The sequence below is a fragment of the Gracilinanus agilis genome, chromosome 4 (assembly GCF_016433145.1).
Source record: "Gracilinanus agilis isolate LMUSP501 chromosome 4, AgileGrace, whole genome shotgun sequence".
Classification (NCBI taxonomy): domain Eukaryota; kingdom Metazoa; phylum Chordata; class Mammalia; order Didelphimorphia; family Didelphidae; genus Gracilinanus; species Gracilinanus agilis.
The window spans coordinates 362,111,477-362,134,676 of record NC_058133.1 but is presented as its reverse complement, the minus strand read 5'-3'; the positions used below and the strand labels follow the sequence as shown (position 1 = coordinate 362,134,676).

General features: G+C 35.4%; 1 protein-coding gene across 1 annotated transcript in view; it reads left to right on the top strand.

Moving 5' to 3' along the window:
- Positions 1–23,200, top strand: part of REV3L (REV3 like, DNA directed polymerase zeta catalytic subunit) — a 274,157-nt gene that overhangs the window by 204,649 nt on the left and 46,308 nt on the right. The window contains exons 19-22 of the mRNA XM_044676720.1: positions 5,202–5,317; positions 10,496–10,614; positions 14,694–14,812; positions 19,993–20,134. Coding sequence (XP_044532655.1) covers positions 5,202–5,317; positions 10,496–10,614; positions 14,694–14,812; positions 19,993–20,134 — 496 coding nt within the window. The remainder of the gene's footprint in view (positions 1–5,201; positions 5,318–10,495; positions 10,615–14,693; positions 14,813–19,992; positions 20,135–23,200) is intronic.

The window sequence follows — 23,200 nt, the reverse complement described above, 5'->3', positions numbered from 1 at the left end:
AATCATCTCTACCATTATTTCTTTTTTAATATACCCTGCAATTTTGCTAAAGTTTCTGCCATTGTTTCTTCCATTACATTTATACATCACAATTTGTTCAGCTATTCCCCAGGTGATGAGAAGTCTCTCGGATTCTAGTTTTTTGCTTTTCTTCCTCACCTTCTTCACTTCACTTAGTGTTCTCTCCCCAATTCAGGATCAAGAAGTTTGTTTTTGCAATTCTTTCCTCTCAAATATTATCATTCTTCTTCAGCTGTCTTCCTCTCCACCAATATCCCAGCTTGTTTCTCTGCTGCTTTTGATGTATTTTTATATGGTGGGAGTGGGTGGGTGGGTGGGTATGTTTTCATTCAAACCTCTGTTGTACATTTCAATTAAGAGTGATATCTGATCCTTGTTTCCTGCACACACTCTTTCCTTCATGTTTGTACATCCTTCTTATGAACCCCAATTATGATGAAATAAAAAATTTTACCTTTTTTTTTCTTTCTCTACTAATATATTCCTCTTTTCTTCTCTCTTTCCCCCTCTTTAAACCCTCAGAAAAGAATCAATCCACTCCCCCAGGTCTTCTATTTTTCTTATTTAACTCTCTCAGTAACCTTAAGGTTCTGAAGGTATGCGTGTTTTTTCTTCCCCTTTTCTTATATTTACACTATATCATCATACAACCCCTTCCAGTTGCTCAAATAAATTTGCTATTTAAGGTTTCTCTTGATTATCTTCTCCCCCAAAGTTCGTATTTGGCTCTTTTCATCAGAAATGCTTGAAAATCCTTTGTTCTATTAAAGGTACTTTTGCAAAGTAAGTTATCCTTAATTATAATCCTATATCCTTTGTCTTTTGAAATATTATATTCCAGGTTCTTTTTGTTTAAAATAGAAGTTGCTACATTTTATGCAGTCCTGACAAGTGGGCCTTTGATACTTGAATTCCTTTCTAAATATTTGAAGTATTTTTTTCTTTGACATGGAGCTCTGGATTTTGACTATGACATAGTACTTTTCTTTTTAGAGTTTCTTATAGGAGGTAATTAGTGGATTCTTTCTATCTTGACTTATGCAATTTTATTACTACTTGAAAGAGTGTCAGACTTTTTTGTTATTGTCATGATATTCAGGGAATCATGTGATTCTTAAATTCTTTCTCTCTTTACCCGTTTTTCAGGTTATTTGTTTATTTGGTATCATGTAGAGATTTTAACAGATACATAGTTCTAGGATCAGGCTCTGTCCCCTGTTATACTTTTGGCTGGGATGCTTGCTCTTACCTTGGGTTATTTGAGTTACAGTACTGGTCTCCACTTCCCACAGTTAGGCCTCTCCTGGAGTTTTGAGGTAAAAAGCCCTGGATCTGAACTTTTAGGACAGTGTTGGAAACCATAGAGACCTGGGTACCTAAACTGTTTCAATCAATCCCTGTTGCTTCCTTGGTCTTCTGAGGTCCTCACTCTAAAGTTTTCCAACCTCCTTAGGGCTTTCTTATGGGAACCATTTGTTCTTTCTACCTCCAGGCAGAAAGCCTGGCACTATAAATGTCTGTTTTTGCTGGGAGGCTACAAGTATATTTGCCTATGTTGGCACTGGCTTTGCCCTCTTTCCTATTGCTCTTGGACTGGTGGCTGATTTTTTGTGCAGTTTTGGGGTAGAAGAGATCACTTTCTGTGGTTTCTTATTGGATTTTCATTGAATCATTATTTTGTCTGGTAGGAATTTCAGGTTTGATGGAGACTGGGCAGTTGGCCTCTATTCAGCCAGTCATCTTGGCCATAAGTCCTCCATCAGTCTTTCCACTGTATTATGCTACCAGCTTATTATTAAGCTAGATGACATTGAAAATTATATTTTCTTGGAGGCGGAGCCAAGATGGTGGAGTAGCAGGAAGAAGTACAGCCAAGCTCTACCTCACAACTCTTCCAAACAGATCTAGAAAATGCATCAGACCGAGTCCTGATCAGGAAATCCAAGAAAAAAATCACAGTGAGTCATTTTTCCAGCCAGATTCAGCAAAGGGAGACATGCCAAAGAGACCTTTGCACATTGGGGATGGGGTTTAGCCAGGAATCACCATGTAGATAATTCCAGCATGGAGAAAGGCTATTTACCAGGGTAAGAAGAGGTCCCAAATCTAACAAAGAGGGGTCTAAACTTGTGCAAGGTACAGGAATAGATAGCAACTGGTAGCTATGTTGCTCACTACCCAGTCTAGGTCACAGATCCAAGACTGACTTAGATGGGGAGCTTGCACCTAGGGGTGGAGTCCCAGGGTGACAAGTGGCCATGGGTGTTTGGCTGTGTTTTTAGATAGGATCAAATTCAAAAACAAGCAGCAGCTATTTGACTAACCCCAGAAGCAGTGTAGAGTCTCAGTTCTACCTTCCAACCCAGTCTGAAGCATACATATCAAACAAATAATTCTGGACTAAAGGGGAGGCTGCAGTTCTGTTACCCTTGAAGCAGCAGGGCTTTCCAGCTGGCATATAGTGACTGAGTCCAGTAGAAGTCTACTGGGACTTTAGCCAGGGGCAATCCCACAACTGTACTCAGGAACAAACCCAAGTTAAGAACTTACAGAGGAGCAGCAATTAGATGTCCTGAATCAGACCATTTAGAACTATTTGAAAGCTTGCAGGTTCCCAACTTCAAATGTCCCTGAGGTCCTTGAGTAATAGAAGACAATACCAAATACCCCAAGAATGAAGAGGCAAGACCAGCCCAAAACATTCTCTCCAGAAGTATCTGCAGATACCTACTATAACATAAAGTCCAAATTCAGGAAGTAGGCTGGAAAATTAAACAAAAAAAGAATCTCACCATAAAAAAAAAAAAAACAACCAACTATCGTGACAGATACTTAAGATGCAAACACAGAAGAAAAGAATGACTTCAAAATATCTACAAGCAAAATCTCCAAGAAAAATATCACTTGTACATGAGTTAAACTAGAATTCTTAGAAGAAATGAAGCAAGACTTACCCCAAAAAAATGTAAGATATTTATGCACATTAAATGAGAACTGTGGAAGAAAATAGGAAGGGGAGCATGGCATAAGAGGTACAAAATTATGTTCACGTAACAAACTTCCTAAAAATTAGAATGGACCAAATGGAAGATAATTACTCCATTGGACAACAAGATAATATTAAAACAAAAGACTGCAAAAAAATTGAAGAAAATTTAAGCTGTTATATAGCAGGAAAAAAAAACCTCTGCTCCAGAAAACAGATCAAGAAAAGATAAACCAGGAATCATTGATGAATCTGAAAGGTATGACCAAACAAAAGAGTTTAGATTTCATGTTTCAAGAAATTATGCAAGGAAACTGCCCAGAACTCTTAGAGCCAGAGGACAAAATATAAATAGGAAGAATCCTTCAGTCACCTCTTGAAAGAAACCAAAAAAATGAAAACTCCCAGGAACACTTACCTAAATCCAGGGGTTCTAGGTCATAAACAATCCCACAAGTACCCAGCACAGAAGGGGTCAAGTATTCATAAGCCAAATTCAGGATCATACACAGTTTAGGAGCTACCACTATATAAAAGCGTATAAGGCTTGGAATATGTCAGTCTAGAAGGCAAAGATTATATGTTTACAACCAAGAATTACCTACCCATCAAACCTGAGTCTAGTCATACAGTTTTAAAAGGCAATTTTAATGAAATAGGGGGATTCCAAGTATTCATAATGAAAAGATGAGAGAAGAAACTTTGAGCAAACACAAGGGTCAAGAGAAACATAAAAAGGTAAACGTGAACAACCATAAGAGACTAAAGGGTATGGATAAGTTGTTTACATTCTAATATGAGGAGATAATGTGTCCCCTCAGAATCTTATCATTATCAGGTTACATAGTGGGAGTCTAATTGACTCAAATGACCTAGGAGCAGTTCTTTTATATCTTGACAATCTTAAAAGAAGAATGGAAACAAAGGCAACTAGGTATCTTGGAGAGAGAGAGCCAGTCCTGGAGTCAGGGGGACCTGGGTTCAAATCTGGCCACAAAACACTTCTTAGTTGACCCTGGTCAAGTCACTTAACCCCAGTTACCTACCTCTTACCAATATTTGTTTTGATTCTAAGACAGAAGGTAAAGGTTTTACTTTTTTTTTTTTTTTTAAAGAAAAGAAGAATGAAAACAGAAAAAAGAATAAACTGTGCTGGGAAGGGAAAGGCAGGGAGGCAGATTTGAGAAAAGTCCTTTCATGATCAGGGTGTTTATGCAAACAAGGAGGAAAAAGTTGACAGGGCAGATGACACTTGAGCCTCCTGCTCATCTGAACTAGTCAAAGGATGAGAGAATACACACCGGGAGACATTTGGGCACAAACATATTTCACTTAAAAGGTATAGTTGGAGGGAAAGAGTAGAAGAGGTGAGAAGTAAGAGGAAAGGTCAATTCTGAGCTAAAGAAATTAAGGATGTACAACAATATAGCAACTCTTTTTGTAGTGACAAAGAATTAGAAATTAGGGGAGTATTCATCAGTTGAGGAATGGTTAAACAGGTGACTATAAATGTAGTGAAATGCTATTTGTTCCATAAAAATGGTTAAGTGGATGCTTTCAGAGAAATCCAGGAAGACTTTTACAAATTAATATAAAGGGAAGTGAGTAGAACTAGGAGGGCAATTTACATAACAAAATATGGTATGTTAAAAAGACTTAGAAATTTGATGAACACAATGAGCAACCTGATTCCAGAAGACTAATGATAAAACATGATACCTGCCTCCTGATAGAGGTGATAGACTCAGAGGATAGAATATGACTTTTTTTTAATATGACCAATACAGATATTTGTTTTGATTTACTATACAAGACATTTTGTCATTTTACTTGGGGGGGTGTGTTTATAATGGGGGTTTTTTAAGGTGGGAGGTTGCAGGGAAATATCAAAGGAAAGAAGGTAGATTTTTACTGAATTAAAAAAATAAAATTTAATATTTTTAAAAAGTTATCTTGTCCCATCAGGCAAATGCTTTCATATGCTAGATTCTAAGCATACATACTCATGCAAATTTTAAAACATAGATACCTAGCATTCCCTATCAATGTATAAATTCTAGAAAATTATTCTTAAAGAACTTTTTAGAAAACAAGTTGTTTCTTACAACTTTTGTAGGACTTAATAACAAAATTCTTATACATGATATATGCAAAATTAGTTTTATTCTTATATGATCTGTTACTGTCTCTTTAGGTATGATCCTGATATTCTGTTAGGATATGAAATTCAGATGCATTCCTGGGGCTACCTCTTACAGAGGGCTGCTGCATTAAGCGTTGACTTATGTCAGATGATCTCCCGTGTTCCAGGTATTGTGAATCTAATGTGGTTTAAATGTATAACAAATTGAAAGGTAAATACAAACAGAAAATTGAAAAGTGCCATTTCACTTTAAACCAAATTCTCTCTCTCTTTGTTTTATTCACAAAAAGGCACCATAAATTGAACTATTTCCTCTGCCAGTCTAAAGGAATATTTGAATTTGAAAGTTATTTCTCAGGGGCCCTGATTCTGATTAAGGTTTCACAATTATCCACTCATTGTAATTAGGAGAATGCTTATTTAAGTCTCTTTAAAGATGCCACAGTAGAGTAGATACTCCTTGGAGATCAGAAAGCAAGCTAAAAAGCTAAAATGTCAATAAAGCTGGTCTCTCTACTATCTGATAGGAATTAACAAAAGAGGAGATGACTTCAGTAAAACAAGAAAATTGGTAAGTGTAAGAATTTTAAATAGCAAACACATATGAGCAGCTAATTGAGTTATATTTCACTTTTGTGCTGCCAAGATTTTCTTCTTTGTATTTGATTTGATCACAAAATGTTTTTTTAAATAAAGAAGAAGATTTTGTTTTGTTAGAACCACATTATTAATTAGAAAACAGCATGTTATAGTGAAAAGAGCACTAGATCCAAAGTCAGGAAACCTGACTCAGAATCCTAGTTCGGTCACTTAAGTAGCTGCTTTGCAGATCAGTAAATTTGTCCGTTTCCTCATCTGTAAAATGGGCATATTAATTATTACACTTTATATTTCACAGGGAATATAAAGTGCTTTGGGAAAGGCACAATCTTTGCCCTCACAAAGTCAAAGACAAAAAGAAAGGGCCCACTTTACCAATGTATTCATGGCACTACCTTCTGTGCTAGCATAGAAATTGAGGAATGGCTAAATAAATTGTGTAATATAAATAATATAATAATATAAATAGGATAGTATTGTGGTTTAAGAAACAATAAATAGAGTGAATTCAGAGAAGCATGAAGAGACAGAAGCTGAGGCAGAATGAAATGTGCATTTAGGCCGCAGAAAAACCTGCTTTCGCATCTCATCCTAGACCCTTAATATTTCTATAATGTTGAGCGGGTCACTTAACCTCTCTTGGTTTCATTTCTCTCAACTGAAAAATAATGGGGTTAAACTCAGTGGCCTCTAACTACTAATAATAAACAGAAAGAACAATAAAGTACCATGTAGTGGTAATGACCCAGCATGGCTGGCTCATAGTGAAAGCTGGCTGAAAAATGCACTGACCTCTCTCCCTCTCTTGCAGCATTGGGGCTTTGAACATGGAAATCTGTGTATAATAGCAGGCCTACCGTGTCGGTTGTTTTTCCTGAACTGTTTCTTTGTCATCTTTATTGCTGGCTCACTTTGTAGAGGATGAGGAAGAATATATTCAGATATGAATGTGATCAAAAGCCAAAGCATCAGAAATAAAATTAAGTAATTTAAGGAAAGGACTTTAAGGAAATGAAATTAAGGAAATTAAGAAAAAAGGAGTCAGAATTGAATAAGATATGATAGTATTCAATTCTGACTCCTTTTTTCTTAGGTCATATCTTAATGATCCCAAAAGGAAGAGAAGGCAGTAACTCAAATAAGCAGGCTCTTTCTATCCCTAATTGCAATCTTTCTCTTTTTACTATTTTCTATTAATAACTAGAAAAAAGGATATGAAGCAAGAACCTTCCTTTCACATGACAGAGTATCCTCTCATTGAGCAAGAACTTCCTTCTTGATACTCAGTTGTTTGCACATTCCTATTAAAGGAGAATAGAGCATCCTCTGTTACTGAAGGCTGTTAATGGTAATCCTTTCTCTGTAGCTACCATAGTTGTTTCAGTAACTAGTGCATTCAAGGAATCTTCTTCTGCCCTTTCAGGTTCCTAGGTATTATTAGCATGATTAACACTGGTGGCAAGAATGAAAACTTTATTGAACTGTAGGTATTCCTTAAAATTATACACAGAACTCTGTTTTCTACTAAGAAGGATTATTCCAACTTTTAGTTTACTACAGAAAATGTATCTTTTGGAATATCTTTGTTTGATATTGTTATTCAGATTTCAGAGCATTATTCATGTAAGGACCTCATCAATTTGATAAGAACCACAGACTAGGAGTTGGAGGACCTTGATTCATGTCTTTGTTCTACTACATATTAGCCATATAGCTTTGAAGATAGTTACTTTTCTAATCAGCTTGGGTGGCTCAGTGGATTGAAAACCAGGCCTAGAGAAAGGAGGTTCTGGTTTCAAATCTGGCCTCAGACACTTCCCAGCTGTGTGACCCTGGACAAGTCACTTAACCCCCATTGCCTAGCCCTTACCACTCTTCTGCCTTGGAACCATTACACAGTATTGATTATAAGATGGAAGGTAAGGGTTTTAAATAAAGTAAGAGTGTTTAAATACTAACTAGAGCATTCTGTTAAAGCAACTTAAAGCACCTCTGCTCTTAATTTTTTTAATGGTATTGGGTTTTTCCATTGATAATTCCATTTACCTATATAGTTTGTTCATATGCAGAAAAATAATAATTCTTATGCTACCTACCTGATAGCTTTGTTAAAATCAAATGAAATAACATACCAAAGGTGCTTTTAAAATTATAAAGCTCTGTACACATGTAAAGTTTTATTAAATCAGTTTCCTCATCTGTAAAATCAGGATTATATAGCAGCAAGAGAAAAAATGAAATTACATTTAAATTAATTGTAGATAATACAAAATGCTTAGGTATCTGCATGCCAAGAACTATATGAATATAATTATGAAATTTCATGAAAATAAAGTCATATCTAAACAATTGGAAAAATATTAATTGCTCATGGATTGGCCAAGCCATTATAATAGAAGTGGCAACCTTACCTAAATTAGTCTAACATTTAGTAGTATTACAATCAAATTGTCCAAAAATTATTTTACAGAACTAAAAAAAAGTAACATTCTTGTGGAAGAACAAAAGGTCAAAACTATTAAGAGAATTGATGAAAAAAATGTAAAAGATGACGTAGGAGTACCAGGTCTCAAACTATATTACAAAGCTGTAATCATCAGAACAGTAGAGCAATAGATCAGTGAAATAGATTAGTTACACAATACATAGTAGTAAATGACCATAGTTATTTAGTGTTTGATAAATCCAAAGATTCAAACTTTGAGGCAAGAAATCACTTTTTTTTTTAAACCCTTGCCTTCTGCCTTAGAATCAATACTGTGTATTGATTCCAAAGCAGAAGAATAACAGTAATGGGGGTTAAGTGACTTGCCCAGGGTCACAGAGCTAGACAGTATCTGAGGCCAGATTTGAACCCAGGACCTCCCATCTCTAGGCCTGGCTCTCAATCCACTGAGCCACCCAGCTGGCCCTAAGAAACCACTTTTTGATAAAAACTGCTAGGAAAACTGGAAAAAGGTATAGCAGAGACTGGGTATAGACCAACATCTCACACTGTATGAAAATAAAGTCAAAATGGATATATGATTTAGATTTAAAGGTTGCTATCATTAGCAAATTAAAAGAGCATAGAATGGTCTACCTTTCAGATCTATGGATAAGGGAAGAATTTATGACCAAATGAGGTAAAAAGCATTTTAGGGTATAAAATGGATAACTTTGATTATATTAAACTAAAAAGGTTTTGCACAAATAAAGCTAATGCAACCAAATTAGAAGAAAAAGGAGAAAGATGGGTAAAAAATTTTCCAGCAAGTATCTCTGAGAAAGGCCTTATTTCTCAGATGGAACTGAGTCAGATTTATAAGAATACAAATTCCCCAGTTGATACATAAGATAAGAATAGGAAGTTTTCAGATGAAAAAAAATCAAGGCCAAAAATGCTCTAACTCACTATTAGAGAAATGAAAATTAAAACTCTGTAGTACCACCTCACTTGTCAGATTGGCTAATATAACCTAAGAGGAAAATAATACATACTGCAGGGGATGTGGGAAAATTGAGATACTGATGCACTGCTGATAGAGTTGTGAACACATCCAGCCATTCTGGAGAACAATTTGGATCTTTCCCCAAAGAACAGTAAAACTGCATACTTTTTGGTTCAGTAATGCTACTACTAGATCTGTATCCCAAAGAGATTTTTAAAAAGGGAAAATTTTTATATAAAAATATTGATAGCAACTTTTTCTGTGGTGGCAAAGAATTGGAAACTGAGGAGATATCCATCAACTTGGAAATGGTTGAACAAGTTGTGGTAGGTGATTGATTATAATGGAATAGTACTGTCCTATAAAAAATTGCTTAAAGGACAATTTAAGAAAAACCTGAAAAGACCTGCATGAATTATTGCAAAGTGAAGTGAACAGAACCAGGAAAACATTGTACATAGTAACAGCAATATTATATGATGAACATTTATAAATGACAACTATTTCAGCTATACAGTGATCCAAGACAATCCTCAACAACTTATGATGAAAAATGCCATCCACCTCCACAGAAAGAACTGATGGAGTCTGAATGCAGACTGAGGCATACTATTTTTAATTTTATTTCTTTGCTTTTCTTTTGTTTGAGTTCTCTTTCACAAAATGACTAATATGGAAATATATTTTACACTATTATAAATCTATATCCAATTGCCTGCTATCTCAGGGAAGGTGGGGAGAAAGAAAGAAAGAAATTTTGGCTCAAACTTTTAAAAAAAACACAAAGGTAAAAAAAATTTTTTCATGTAATTGAGGAAAACAGTAAAATGGTATTTTTAAAAATCAGGATGATAATAATAGCCCCTACTTCCCAGGGTTATTGTAAGGATCAAATGAGATCATTGCAAAGTGATTTGCACAATGTAAATAGTGTACACAGTTGTACAGTTACTAAATATAAGATAGGAATAGTGCACGCTTTTCATATTAGAGCCAGAAAAATGCTACAGTTTCAGGTGAAGTAGCAAGAAAAATTACTAGAAGTAAAAGAAAAAAGTTCAATTTATAAAAGAATGCAAAAATATAGATATAATTATTTCATATAATAGAGTTTCCACAGTTAAGGTAAGTTGAAATTTTTCTAATACTGAGAAGCAAGCTATCTTCTGTAACCATTAAAAAAATAGTTTATTGTTTATTAGTTGCATCCAGCCAGGCACATTTTAAAATTTATTCTGATTCAAATATTTTATTGGGGATAACTTTCCTGAGTGCTTGAATAAGTCTTAATACAATTTCTCTTCAATTCTGTAGATGACAAAACAGAGAACAGATTTGCTGCTGAAAGAGATGAATATGGATCAGATACAATGAGTGAGATAAACATTGTTGGTCGGATCACACTAAATCTTTGGAGAATCATGAGAAATGAGGTAAAAATTTGCCTTACCATTTGTTTCTGGAGTATCTTAGGAATACCTAAATGTTTATAGAACTTATTTGCTTTATTATGTAACAAGTATCTATAAACATAGATTCCAAGACAAATTCATCTTTACTTTCTTCGTTTATTGCAGTTTGCAAATTATAAACTAGATTTCAGCAAGAACTGCTTAACAGTAAGAGTGTTTAAGCACCATAATATTTGGCACTATTTTTTCCATTGATATAATGCCTTTGACCCACATAAGTATTAAGAATACTTACCATGAACCTAAAAGCTCTGTTTTATAATCCCTTCACATTCTTAAATTTGTTAAGTCATTTTGGAAAAAGAATACCCTACCCCAAAATTTCAAATGACTTTGTCTTAAGTGATATTACTTACACACATGAAGCAGCAAATTCTTTTAATGAAAAATTCTCATTTTTCAGAATGGTAGGGTTGTGTTGATATCAATTAAAAATATTTGTGTGCAAAAAGCATACATTTTTAAGTAAAGTGCCTTTTTTCTGGTATTCTTAGATTATCTTTTACTTTCCTTCTCTTCAGTCCCTGGGTAATCACTTCTTTCTAAATAATTTCTATAAGTCACTGACTTTTCTAGCAGTCCTAAGACATATTGAATAATGGCTTTCTAAGAATGTCTTATGCCATCATTTATGTGAGAATGCATAGTAATTATATTTTTTCAACATAGAAAGTACTGTCCTTATTAAGGAATCTTTTGAGATTCTCTATGTACTTTGCTACTATATCTTCTCTTTAAGGTAAATCTAATGTGCCCCTTTTTTTCCTCTTGTGTATTATGCATTAAATTTGACCTTCTTAAAACGTACACCTTAGAAGCACCTTCTTTTTCCATGTGCATTTGGCATTTATTTTCCTTAATACTAGAAGAAAGAGTACCCAAAGGAATAATTATATTCTAGTTCAATATGTTGTTTTCATAGATTCCAAACAGAAGTGCACCCAAAGACTTAAAAAAAAAAAATTTTGTAAATAGGATTTTGGAGTGGGGTGGCAGACTTACATATTAGTTTTGTTCATAGCCATCGCACATAATAGGCTGTGATAACTTTATGTTATCCCTTGGAGTGAGCACGTGTTACATATTACAACAAAATTGAGTGAGATTATCAATGGTTTCTGCTTGCTTAGCACCAAAATACAACTAGCTAGATTATTTGTGTCAGATGTTACCCCAAATTATTGAATCATTGAATAAAGATCTTTAAGAACTTGAGACTTCTTATAGGAATTTCTGGAATATTGGTCAGAGATTGAAATGCTCCTGAACCATTTGGACAACAATTGTAAATCATCTCCTTTGTCTTTATCTGCTTTGGAGCGTCAAAAAATGTGTGAATGTTGGGAATTTATAATTTGTCACTTCTTGAGATCGAGATAATTAAAATAGACTGACAATTTTTACAGTAGCAGAAAAAACATCCAACCACTTGGCAGTTCCCCTATAGAATAGTTCAAACATGGCAGGGATCAACCTCAAGTTAACCAGTAATTCAACAAATATTAGTGGCCTACTGTGTCAATCCCTTTGTGACTCGAGCTACAGATACAGGAAATGAAACAAACTGCTTGCAAGGCACTGAACTTCTAATGAGAGCAGCAAAAAGAATGTATATGTTTGTATAAGGATAAATACAAAATAATTACATATAAGGCATATAAGAAGGAGTTCACCAGTAGTTGAGATCAAAAAAGGGTTCACATAAAGAGTGGTTCCTAAGCTGCATCTTAAAGGAAGAGGAAGATTCTGTGAGGCAACAGGGAGAGAGTAGTACATTCTTGGCATGGAGATAACCATTGTAAAGATACGGGGACAAAAGCTGTAATGTCACATGTGAGGAACAGAGAGAAAGCCAATTTGGCCATTCTAGATCTTTAAAGGGTCTCATTTCAGGAATCATCTAGATCCAGAGCTTTCCAAGCCAGAATAAAACATGTTTAGTTGGAAAAAAGCTCCCTACCTAGGCCCCTTCTGGATCTAAAGCAGTCCATCCTTAGAAGCTGGCTCTTAGTGATCACTGTTCTCCTATTTGACTTACAAAACTTTTGTTCAATAATCTCTTCTGCAATTTTTACACAAAAAAATTCAGACTTATCCCATATCCCCTTTTTCAAAAATTAGGGCATCGCTCATCTCTAGTCTATAGCATATTTCCTGTTGGCTGAAATCTCTCAAAGACAATCAACTTCAACAATCATTACAAATTCTTTCAAAGTTTTTGAATATAATTTGTTTAGCTCAGGTATCTTATTTAGAATGATTTAGTCATTCTCTTGTGATCTGCTTACTTATCCTGGTTTCAGTTCCCTCCTAACCATTGTCCAAGACTTTTTTGTCTAACAATCATTTTCCTTAACAGAGAAAGCAGAAACTACTGAAGTTGAAACCTTTTTTCTCATCTGTTATTATCCCAAGCATCAGTGCAAAACTTTTTTGCTCTTCTTTCTCCCCTTCTTAAAAAACATTGATGATAGTAGTATTCAAAGTATTGGCTCATCCTGAGACTAGTCTTCCTGACATTTTTTTTTTTTAAACCCTTACCTTCCGTCTTGGAGTCAATACTGTGTATTAGCTCAAAGGCAGAAGAGTGGTAAGGGTAGGCAATGGGGGTCAAGTGACTTGCCCAGGGTCATAAAGCTAGGAAGTGTCTGAGGCCGGATTTGAACCTAGGACCTCCCGTCTCTAGGCCTGGCTCTCAATCCACTGAGCTACACAGCTACCCCCACTTCCTGACATTTTTAAAGCTGTATCAATGTTTTGTGCCCACACTCACATTTTTTGTTCTTTTAAAATCTGAATTCCATATATTGCTCCACTGGTCCCTTTAGATACCTCCCCCATTTTTTCCTCATTAAAATAATCTGCATTTGTGTCATCAGAATTAAATTGTCAGGGCAGCTAGGTGACTCAGTTGGATAGAGCACCAGCCCTGGAGTCAGGAAGACTTAAGTTCAAATCTAGCCTCAGACACTTGCTAGCTCTTTGACCCTGGACAAGTCACTTAATTCCATTTGCCTAGTCCTTGAGTTGTTACTAAGACAGAAAGTAAAGGTTTTAAAAGATTAAAAATAATGATAATAATTACATTGTCAAGAGTCTCTTGTTCTTCTTGAGCCAGCCTTCTCTTCCAGAATATAAGTCAAGGACTTGTCTCTTGTCTTTTTTTCTGAACCTTCTAAGATCTGCTCTCCAAAAAGTCTTAACATTCCTTTCTTTTTCTCTCTTAAACCCAAAGGAAACTTCCATAATTTTCACTTTACTAAACCATTTCTCCTTTTGGATCAGACTAAAATTAATATTAGTCATTTTTTTCTCTGTTTCATATTTTCTGAAAGATGAAATTTTCAAAAAGGTAAGTCAGGATTTTATTGGTTAATCCAATTTTAACAAAAAGAGACCTCCACCGATCTTCAAATTAAGTCTCCCATCCCATTTGTCTCCTGTCTTCATGCTATTTCTGCCTCAGAAACTCACCTTCTGTGTTGTTCTATCTGACAGAGCCAACTTTTGTAGTATACTCCTCAAATACCACTTCTGCTTCACCCCTCTTTAAGAATAGGCATTGCCTTCTTTGCCACAGTTATAGGCAACTGCTGTCTTCACAGCTGCCACCCCCATATTTTCTTCAAGGGGTAGATTGACAAATGATTTCACATCAATCCAACTTTCACCTGGGTATTTTACAAATATGTAATTATATTGATGACACTTTCATCCTTTCTTCTCATAAAAAAAACAGGCTTATGGAATTCTATTAGACAGCTTGACATCAAAAAACAACCCTAGAAATAATATAAAATTAACCTGATTAATGGAGTTTGTGAATGAATTACCTTTTTATTCCAAATTTAATATTATTTGAATTTGAATATATTTAAATGTAAATTGAATATATTATTTGAATTTGTATCAGTGATCTGCAAAGTTATTATTAAATATGATTTTTAAATCTATCACTAAAGGCTTAAGTAGTATCTGAAACTTTCTAGAATTAATAATTAAATATAGCAATATCGTAATAATTATTTAAATTTTTCCAGGTGGCTCTAACTAACTATACCTTTGAAAATGTAAGTTTTCATGTTCTTCACCAACGTTTTCCTCTCTTCACATTTCGGGTATTGTCTGATTGGTTTGATAACAAGACAGATCTATACAGGTAATGTTTCATTTCTTTGAGGGGGATATTGTCTTTTATCATTTATGCTAAATTTTTTTAATAGAATGTTTGATAGCTGTTAGAGGAAAAGTTGATCGCATTATGAGGTCTAATTTAGAGGTGAATGAAATATGCTTATTAAATTTCAAGAGGCCTAAGGGTAAGGATATCCAAAAGACTAACCCCTTAAGAAGACTTGGATATGCTCAGAAGGCTACATATTCAGCATCTGCTTTCTTTGAAACTTATATTTCTTGATATCGAAAAGTAAGGTAAAATTATAGGAAAATGCTATGTCTTCACATTAAAGAAATAAAAATATTGGGGAAACTCAAATAATAAATAAAAACAGAAATTCAACCTGAAGCTAATTAATATTAAAAGTATAATTGACAGTTGTTAATGATTAGCATACACCAGAAATAAATATCAGTTCTTAAGTCTCTTTGAGCAGAAGGTAATATCTTCTCCATTTCTACAAATGATAAAAATCATGAAAAATGGTTTTAAGTTAAAATTAAGTAATGAAATGGAAGACAATTTACATAATAAGGATTATATAACACTGGAATATATTGCAAAGGGAGATCATACAACTCTTCTTTTAAGATATTGAGGGTACAGTGACTAGTTATAACCTTTCCATGTTTTTTTCTCCTTTGTGTTTTCTTAGAATGCAGAAGTTCTTTGCTTTATACAACTGTTATGAACCTGATAAGTTTTGCAGAAAACTGTTTTATGCTAATTAGGTCATTTAAAATGTAGCAAAGGAACTGTGTCTTACATAAAGCAGATAATCACTCCAATTGTCTTTTGTGAGTCCACATATAAGTGGTCCTCAATTTCCAAATGAGTTTGTGTTCTAAATTTTTTTATAAGTCAAAGTGTTTGAAATTCAGGGTGATTTTTACATAGAACTATTGTCACAGATGTTCCTAAACTACTCCACAAAAGCTAACAAAACTATAATTGGCTAAATTTATAGAATTATTGCAACTGGCCTGAGTTCTAGGCCATAGGAGCAAAGACTTTTTTAGATCCTGTGGCAGACTACAGACAAACTGGTCCTGCCTAAAAATTTGTCCCTAGTCACTTCCCTAAATTATTTCTCTTTGATTTCTGTTGTTTCATCATTTCTGACCCAAAGCACTCCTTATAGCAGTAAATTGTCTGAAGGTATCACCAAAGAGAAAGGGAAAGGGAGGAAGACTGACAATGGCTATAGCAGTCATTTATATATATGAGTTCATATGTAAGTTCAGGGAATTGGGTTTGCTTTAAATAAAGTACATACCTGTTGCTCTGAACAAGGATTTTTTGTAATGAGCTTAGATTAATACTGTAATAAACCAATTTTGAACCCTGGTTCTTAGGATTTTAATAATTGATTAAATTTACTTGAATAGGTAAAGATCAGAATTAGGTAAAAGGATTAAAGTAAAATAGCCTAACCTAAACTACCACATGGATGATCTCAGCCTGGCCACTGCAGCCACCATTCCCCTGGCGCACTCACCAGAGATAAGGAGAGCCTACTTCCTTGTCTCGAACCTTTTAACCTCCCTCTCCCTTCCATATCAAAATTCAGTTTTCTCCAGATCAAGAGCATAGGCCACAGTCCTGTGATTCATGTTACCCAGAAGTGGGAGAAAGGGAGAACTTTCCTCACACAATACATACTTTACAGATCCTTACTATTTGTCATTTTGGATACTTCATCCATCCATCCATCCATCACTTAGTAGTAAGTCAGGGGTCAGCAACGTATGGCTCTTGAGCCATATCTGGCTCCACCTCCCGATGGGCCAGTCTGGTCAGAGCCCCAGGATGTGCCCCAGGGGGCCCTTCAGCCCCGGCCCCATATTCCAGCACCTTCTGCCTCCATCCTCCTCCTTCCACAGGCGTTTAAGGCTCTCACGGCCAAAAAGGTTGCCGACCTTTGTACTAGATAGTCAGTAAGAGATGATATGACCAAAAATTTCATACTACTGTCAATCTGGTATTTTAATTCAATCCACCAAGCTATGTGCCCAGCACTGAGTTTACATTCTTTTGAGAGACAATGTATACTCAAATGATTTAAAATATATTCAAATTAAAATACAACAAAATTTTGAGAGATGAGATAGGAAAATCCAACAAGTAGGGGAATCAGGAAAGGCCTCTTATAGGAAGTGGTACTTGGACTGAGACTTGAAGAAAGGAAGTTAGGAACTTCTGTTAGCAAAGACAAAGAGAAGAGAGCACATTCTAAGCATGGGCAGCAAGACAAGACCTATGCAAAAGGGCAAGCAGTTGCCTAAAAATGAAGCAGTCAGCGGGAATTAACCAGTTTGGCTGAAATCCAGAGTGCATTCAGGAAAGTAATATGAATTTTGCCTAGAAAGATATGTTGGAGCCAAATTGTGTTGGGCTCTAAATACCAGAGGATTTTGTATTTTATCCTAGGATCATGTTGGTAAACCTATGGCGTGCATGCCAAAGTGTGCCAGAGAGGGCTGTTCCCCTCCCCCTCTCCAGGGAAGCCTGAGGACATTCCTCACATCACCTGCCCCTCTTCCCAGCAGCCCAATGGGAGCACTTCCTCCCCTGTGCGGGGTAAGGTGGGGGGCTCACATGTGGTGTGAGGGTTACAATTTGGGCACTTGGTCTCTTAAAAGTTTGACATCACTGTGCTAGGACAATAATAACAAAGATTTCCTATCCTCAAGAAGTATTTACTCCACTGGCATATATTAGTATATAAGAGCCTAACCTTTTTATAACATTTATGTTCATTGACTCTTAAATAAGGCATTTACCCAAGCAAATATATGTTAATAAAATATCATATCCCTGATAAAAAAGGAAGAGACATGAGATCAAGCATTATGAGAAACAGAACTAGGAGATAATTTAGTTTCCTATTGAAGTATTAGTTGGTTTTACGGAACTTTTTTCCATTTTTTTTTTTAATGAAGAAAAGTATTATAGGAGACAGTTCTCTGAGGCAGAGAGGAAAGGAATATTAGAAGAAATATTGGTAATTTAAAAGAAAAAATAGATCAATAAAATGCATTGTTGTTAATTGTGGATTTAAATAACTAATATACAGACTACAGTATAGGCTCCACCATTTACTCATTTGGGGTTTGGGTTGTTTTTTTTTTTTTTTAGCAGATCATTTTAATTCTCAAGGCCTTATTTTGCTCATCACTGAGTCAATTGCATTATCTAAATTCTATGATTCTGTGATTCTAGTTAATGTGTTCCAGTGATTGGGGACATTTATTTTGTGCAAACCAGTCTCCTTGCCATTCATCCCAGCAATAGCCTAGTTTCTATCTCTGTGACTTTGGACTGGATACATTCTCTTTTTCCCTCTAGCTTTTAGATTCCCATTTCCTTTAAAGTTCCACCCAGATGCCATCCCTGTATGAAACCTTTCCTGCTTCCTTTGTCTACTAGTGCCTTGCCCTATTCAAAATTCCCTTGTATAAATTTTTTACAAAATATATATATATATATATATATATGTATATATATATGTGTGTGCTTGTCACTCCCAGATACAATGTAAAACAAGGGTTATTTGATTTTTGTTTTTGTATCTGTAGTACCTAATATAGTACTTAAATTTGTTGTTGAATTTTTGTCATTCCCTTGACATGGGAATTTTATTGTACATCCAAAGGCAACAAGAAACATCATTTCATGGAATTTTAAGTTGCAGTATTTGGGGTTCAAAGTGATCACCATGAAAAGAACTGCACCATAAGTACCAACATATGTTGAAAAACATAAAGAGGCAAAAAAAAATCTTTTTAAAATGTGATAAGACCCTCTAAATTAACTCAACATATGCTTTGGTAATCAGAAACTTTTAGGCAAAAATGTAAATAGACATGACTGGCAAAATATATTGTGAAATCTGGTTCAAGAGTTGGGAATGAGAAAGGCTTATAAACTACACAAAATCCTCATGCATATATATGGAGTATTTTATTAGGAAAAGAATCAGAAGATGCTAAATATGGCAAACAGAATAATATCACAAAAATTGAAAGTTAGATTTTAACAGACAAAGATTCATTACTAATATGAAAGTCATTCCTGAATGAGCTGTCTTTGGAGTCCAACTACCAACTTGTTAAAAAAAAAAAAAAAAAGATCAAAATTAATGCTAAGCTATGATGAAAAATTAGTTTCATCTGTAAAAATTGCCTTTTTCCAAAACCAGATCCCTAGTATTTTTCTTATCTTGCCAGGCATGACAAGAATTTGGGGTTGGGGGGGGGGAGGTTCCACAGCAACAATTAGCAGCTTTTTAGAAAATAGTACTGTTCTTTCAACTTTAGGAAACCTGTATCACACTGTAGAGCAGAAAAGTTGTGGCATACTGGACCAGAAAAATCCCAAGTATTTGAACCAGATTAAAATGTAATTGGGAAATGTTTAACAAAATATATAATAATACATCATAGATTATGTTGATTTGTGATTTTCTAACTTGATATATGGTTATAAGAAACATTTCTATTTGAACCATTGCAGTAGAAGAACCAGTAACAACCCCTTTAGATACCAGTTCCATTTAAAAGTCTTTGCTTTTCTGGATATGCTGAATTTCTGGAGAGTAAGCCAGTTTATGGCAACAGTTCATCAGTTCTTGAAGTATTTTTCTTTGTTTTCACCTGCACTTTCCTTTGCACTTTAGTGTGATAGATCTTGTTTTATTGTGAACTTGAGTGATCCTAGAAACACTTGACTTTCCTAGCCCAACAGCCTCTATAGCTTCTTAACAGTCATTAAAGTGTTTTTAGAAGAACTTTTACAAGTTAATTTGGAGTAACTGCTGTACTTAAGAACCATAGAATTAAAAACACAATAAAAAAGAGCAGCGAAGCATATGTGTATGGCAGCTCACCTGACATATAACTAAATGAAGGTGGGGAAGTCAGCTCAATCTTGTTTCATCTGGTCATGATCAGACATTCTGAGTAAGCCTGGTGGCCGCTGGAGCACTGATGATGCCTTACCATTGGTATCACAGAATAAGCAAATTTTCTCTTGTTGGAAATTATTGACATACACTGAAGCTTTAAAAATATACTTCTTCACAAAGTGAAAATATTACCTGTTTTCAAATGACCAAATTCTTCTAAAGTCACTAATATTCATAATACTGTTTTCTTCAACAGATGGAAAATGGTTGATCATTATGTTAGCCGTGTCCGTGGAAATCTCCAGATGTTAGAACAGTTGGACCTGATTGGAAAAACCAGTGAAATGGCCAGGCTTTTTGGGATTCAATTCTTACATGTTCTGACCAGGGGCTCACAGGTAAGATTAAAAAATGTCTCTAAACTTTTTAGTCATGTGTAATCCATCAGATATTGTAGTTCCTCTTTTTTGAAAAGTCAAAAAGCATTTTATTAAATCAAGTTAGTAAGCATTTTTAAGTGTCTTCTATGTGCATAGGCACTGTTATTTCATTATTTTCTGAAACTATCCTGCTCATCATTTCTCATATCATAATTTTCCGTATTATATGTCTTATTATATTATATATTTCCATGTTATATTTCTTATATCAAAATCATATACCATAGCTTGTTCAGCGATTCCCCATTTGAATGGCATCCCCTCTATTTCCTTTTCTTTGCCACCACAAAAAGAGCTATCAATATTTTTGTACAAATGGGTACTTTTCTTTATTCTGTAATCTCTCTGGGATACAAACCTAGTCGTGATATTACTGGGTCAAAGGGTATGCCCAGTTTTATAGCCCTCTGCACATAGTTATAAATTGTTCCCCAGAATGGCTTCTAATTCACAGCTCTACCAATAGTGCATTCGTATCCCAATTTTTCCACACCCCCTCCAGCTTTGTCATTTTCCTTTTCTCTTATGTTAGCCAATTTAACAAGGTTTCTAAGAGTTGTGTTTTAATTTACATTTTTCTAATTGATGGTGATTTCAAGCATTTTTTCATGTCTTTCATATCAAATCTTCATGCAAAAGATTTTATTTCTTCTGCAAACATCCTCTTCCTCAAGTATCCTCATCCTCAATGGGGGAATGGCTCTTTATTTTATAAATTTGGCTCAGTTCCTCACATAGCTGAGAAGCGAGGCCTTCATCAGATAACTTTGCTAAAAAAAATTTTTTCCACAGTTCCTATTATTCTTCTAATTTTGGCTGCATTGGTTCTGTTTGGGCAAAAACATATTCATTTCATGTAGTCAAAATTATCTATTTTACTTCCCATGATCCTCTCTCTTTTTTGGTCATAAATTCTTCTCTTATCCTAATAGATCTAATAGGTTCATTTTTCCATACCTTCCTAATTTACTTATGACATCATCCTTTGTGTCTTAATCATCAAATGTACTGAACCCTTACCCTAAAATTACTTAAGTAATTTTTAGAAAACTTAGGGCTTTGTATTTATGCCTTTTAAATTTCATCTTGTTTTTGTTCATTTTTCCAACCTATCTTTTTAAATCAAGAATCTAACATCCCACATATTAGTTGTCTCTCACAATTTTGTCAGTTTGCTAATCTACCTTGGTTTTTACCAACTAAGTCATTGATAAAAAATGTTGGAAACTTCAGGTTTGAGGACAGAGTCCTTCAGTGTGATACTAGAACACTGATAACCACCCCTTAATGAGTACAATTGTTCAATTAGCTATAAATATACCTATAATTGTACTATCATCTGATCGACATTTCTCTACCTGCCTAAAAAAGTCCTTTCCCTAGCCATTGCTCCCTTACATGTGTTATATTTCTGTATTAGAATCTGAATTCTTTGAGGACAGGAACTTTCTCAACCACATAATAGATCCTTAAGAAGCACTTTTTGATTGGTTCATCATGTCTTCAAGGGCAACATGAGAGACTTTGTCAAATGCCTTGGTAAAATCAAGATAATCACCTGACTTAGATCTACAATCTAGTAACACTGTCAAAATAAAAAATTAGTTTGACATGATGTATATGAAATCACATTGCTTTAATTCTTTATTTTCTGTTATCTGTTCAATAATTCTGCCAGGGATCAGCATTAGTCTTACCAGCTCATAGTTCCTAAAATCTACCTTTCTTTTTACCTTCCTTGAAAAACTAGAGAACATCTGGGCATCCCTAGGCTTCTGGAACCTCTCCCATTTTCTTTGATTTCTCAAAGATTACTGTAATAGTTCCCTAACTAGCTCTATCAACATAGCAGGCTATCAAAATATTTTCTACATTTTCCCATTTATGGCACAACTACATTCAGATTAAATCTTGCCCTATTTTTTTAAATAACAGCTCTTGCAATAGTCTTATAATGTAGCCTCATGCTTTCCAGTTACTAAATTTACATTGATAGCTTTTAAAGATCTCCCTCTCACCATAATTTAAATTGACAAAATGTATCATAAACATAAATCATGTAATCTCATTCTACTCTTACAGTATTCTTCCTCTTATACTGTAAGAATAGAATGAGATTACATGATTTTTGTTTATGATACATTTTGTCAATTTAAATTGACTACCTAGCCCCCAACCTATATCTTGTTGAACGTTATTCCTACATTCTGCAATCTGACCAAACTGAATTTCTCTTGCTCCTCACTCACAACACTACATCTCCCATCCCCCTGTACTTCTTTTTTTTTGTTTGTTTTTAAACCCTTATCTTCTATGTATTGACTCCTAGGTGGAAGAGTGGTAAGGGTGGGCAATGGGGGTCAAGTGACTTGCCCAGGGTCACACAGCTGGGAAGTGGCTGAGGCCGGGTTTGAACCTAGGACCTCCTGTCTCTAGGCCTGACTCTCACTCCACTGAGCTACCCAGCTGCCCTCCCCTGTACTTCTAATGCGGTGATTATGAGCCTTTTGGAGTGCCCAGCCCTGACCCCACCCCACCCCACCCCCTAGACCGAGTGCCATGCCCACCCCGCCCCAGAGACTGCATGCCATGCCCCTTCCCTCCTACCAAGTGCCAGGCTCACCCTACCACTCCCCTTACTCCACACAAGGGAGAGAGGAAGCACTCCCAATGGGCTGCTGGGCGGAGGAGTGGGCAAAGTGAGGAATGACGTCAACCAGTATAGAAAGGGGGAGGGGAGTGACCTGAGCACTCTGCTCCCCTCCAGCTCTGCCACCTGTGTGTCACCCACCTTACACCCTGGGCACTCCCATTGGGCTGCTGGGCAGAGGGGGAGGGGAGCAGCTCTGCCCAAGTCCCTCTGTCTTTCTAGTAATGAACTCTGGGAGGTTGGGGGGAGGGTAGCCATGCCATCTTTGGCACCCGCGCCATAGGTTTGCCATCACTGCTCTAATGCATTCTCTCCTTACTTTCACCTCAGAGTCCTTCCTTTAAGACCCAGTTCAGGGATTTTTCACATTACGT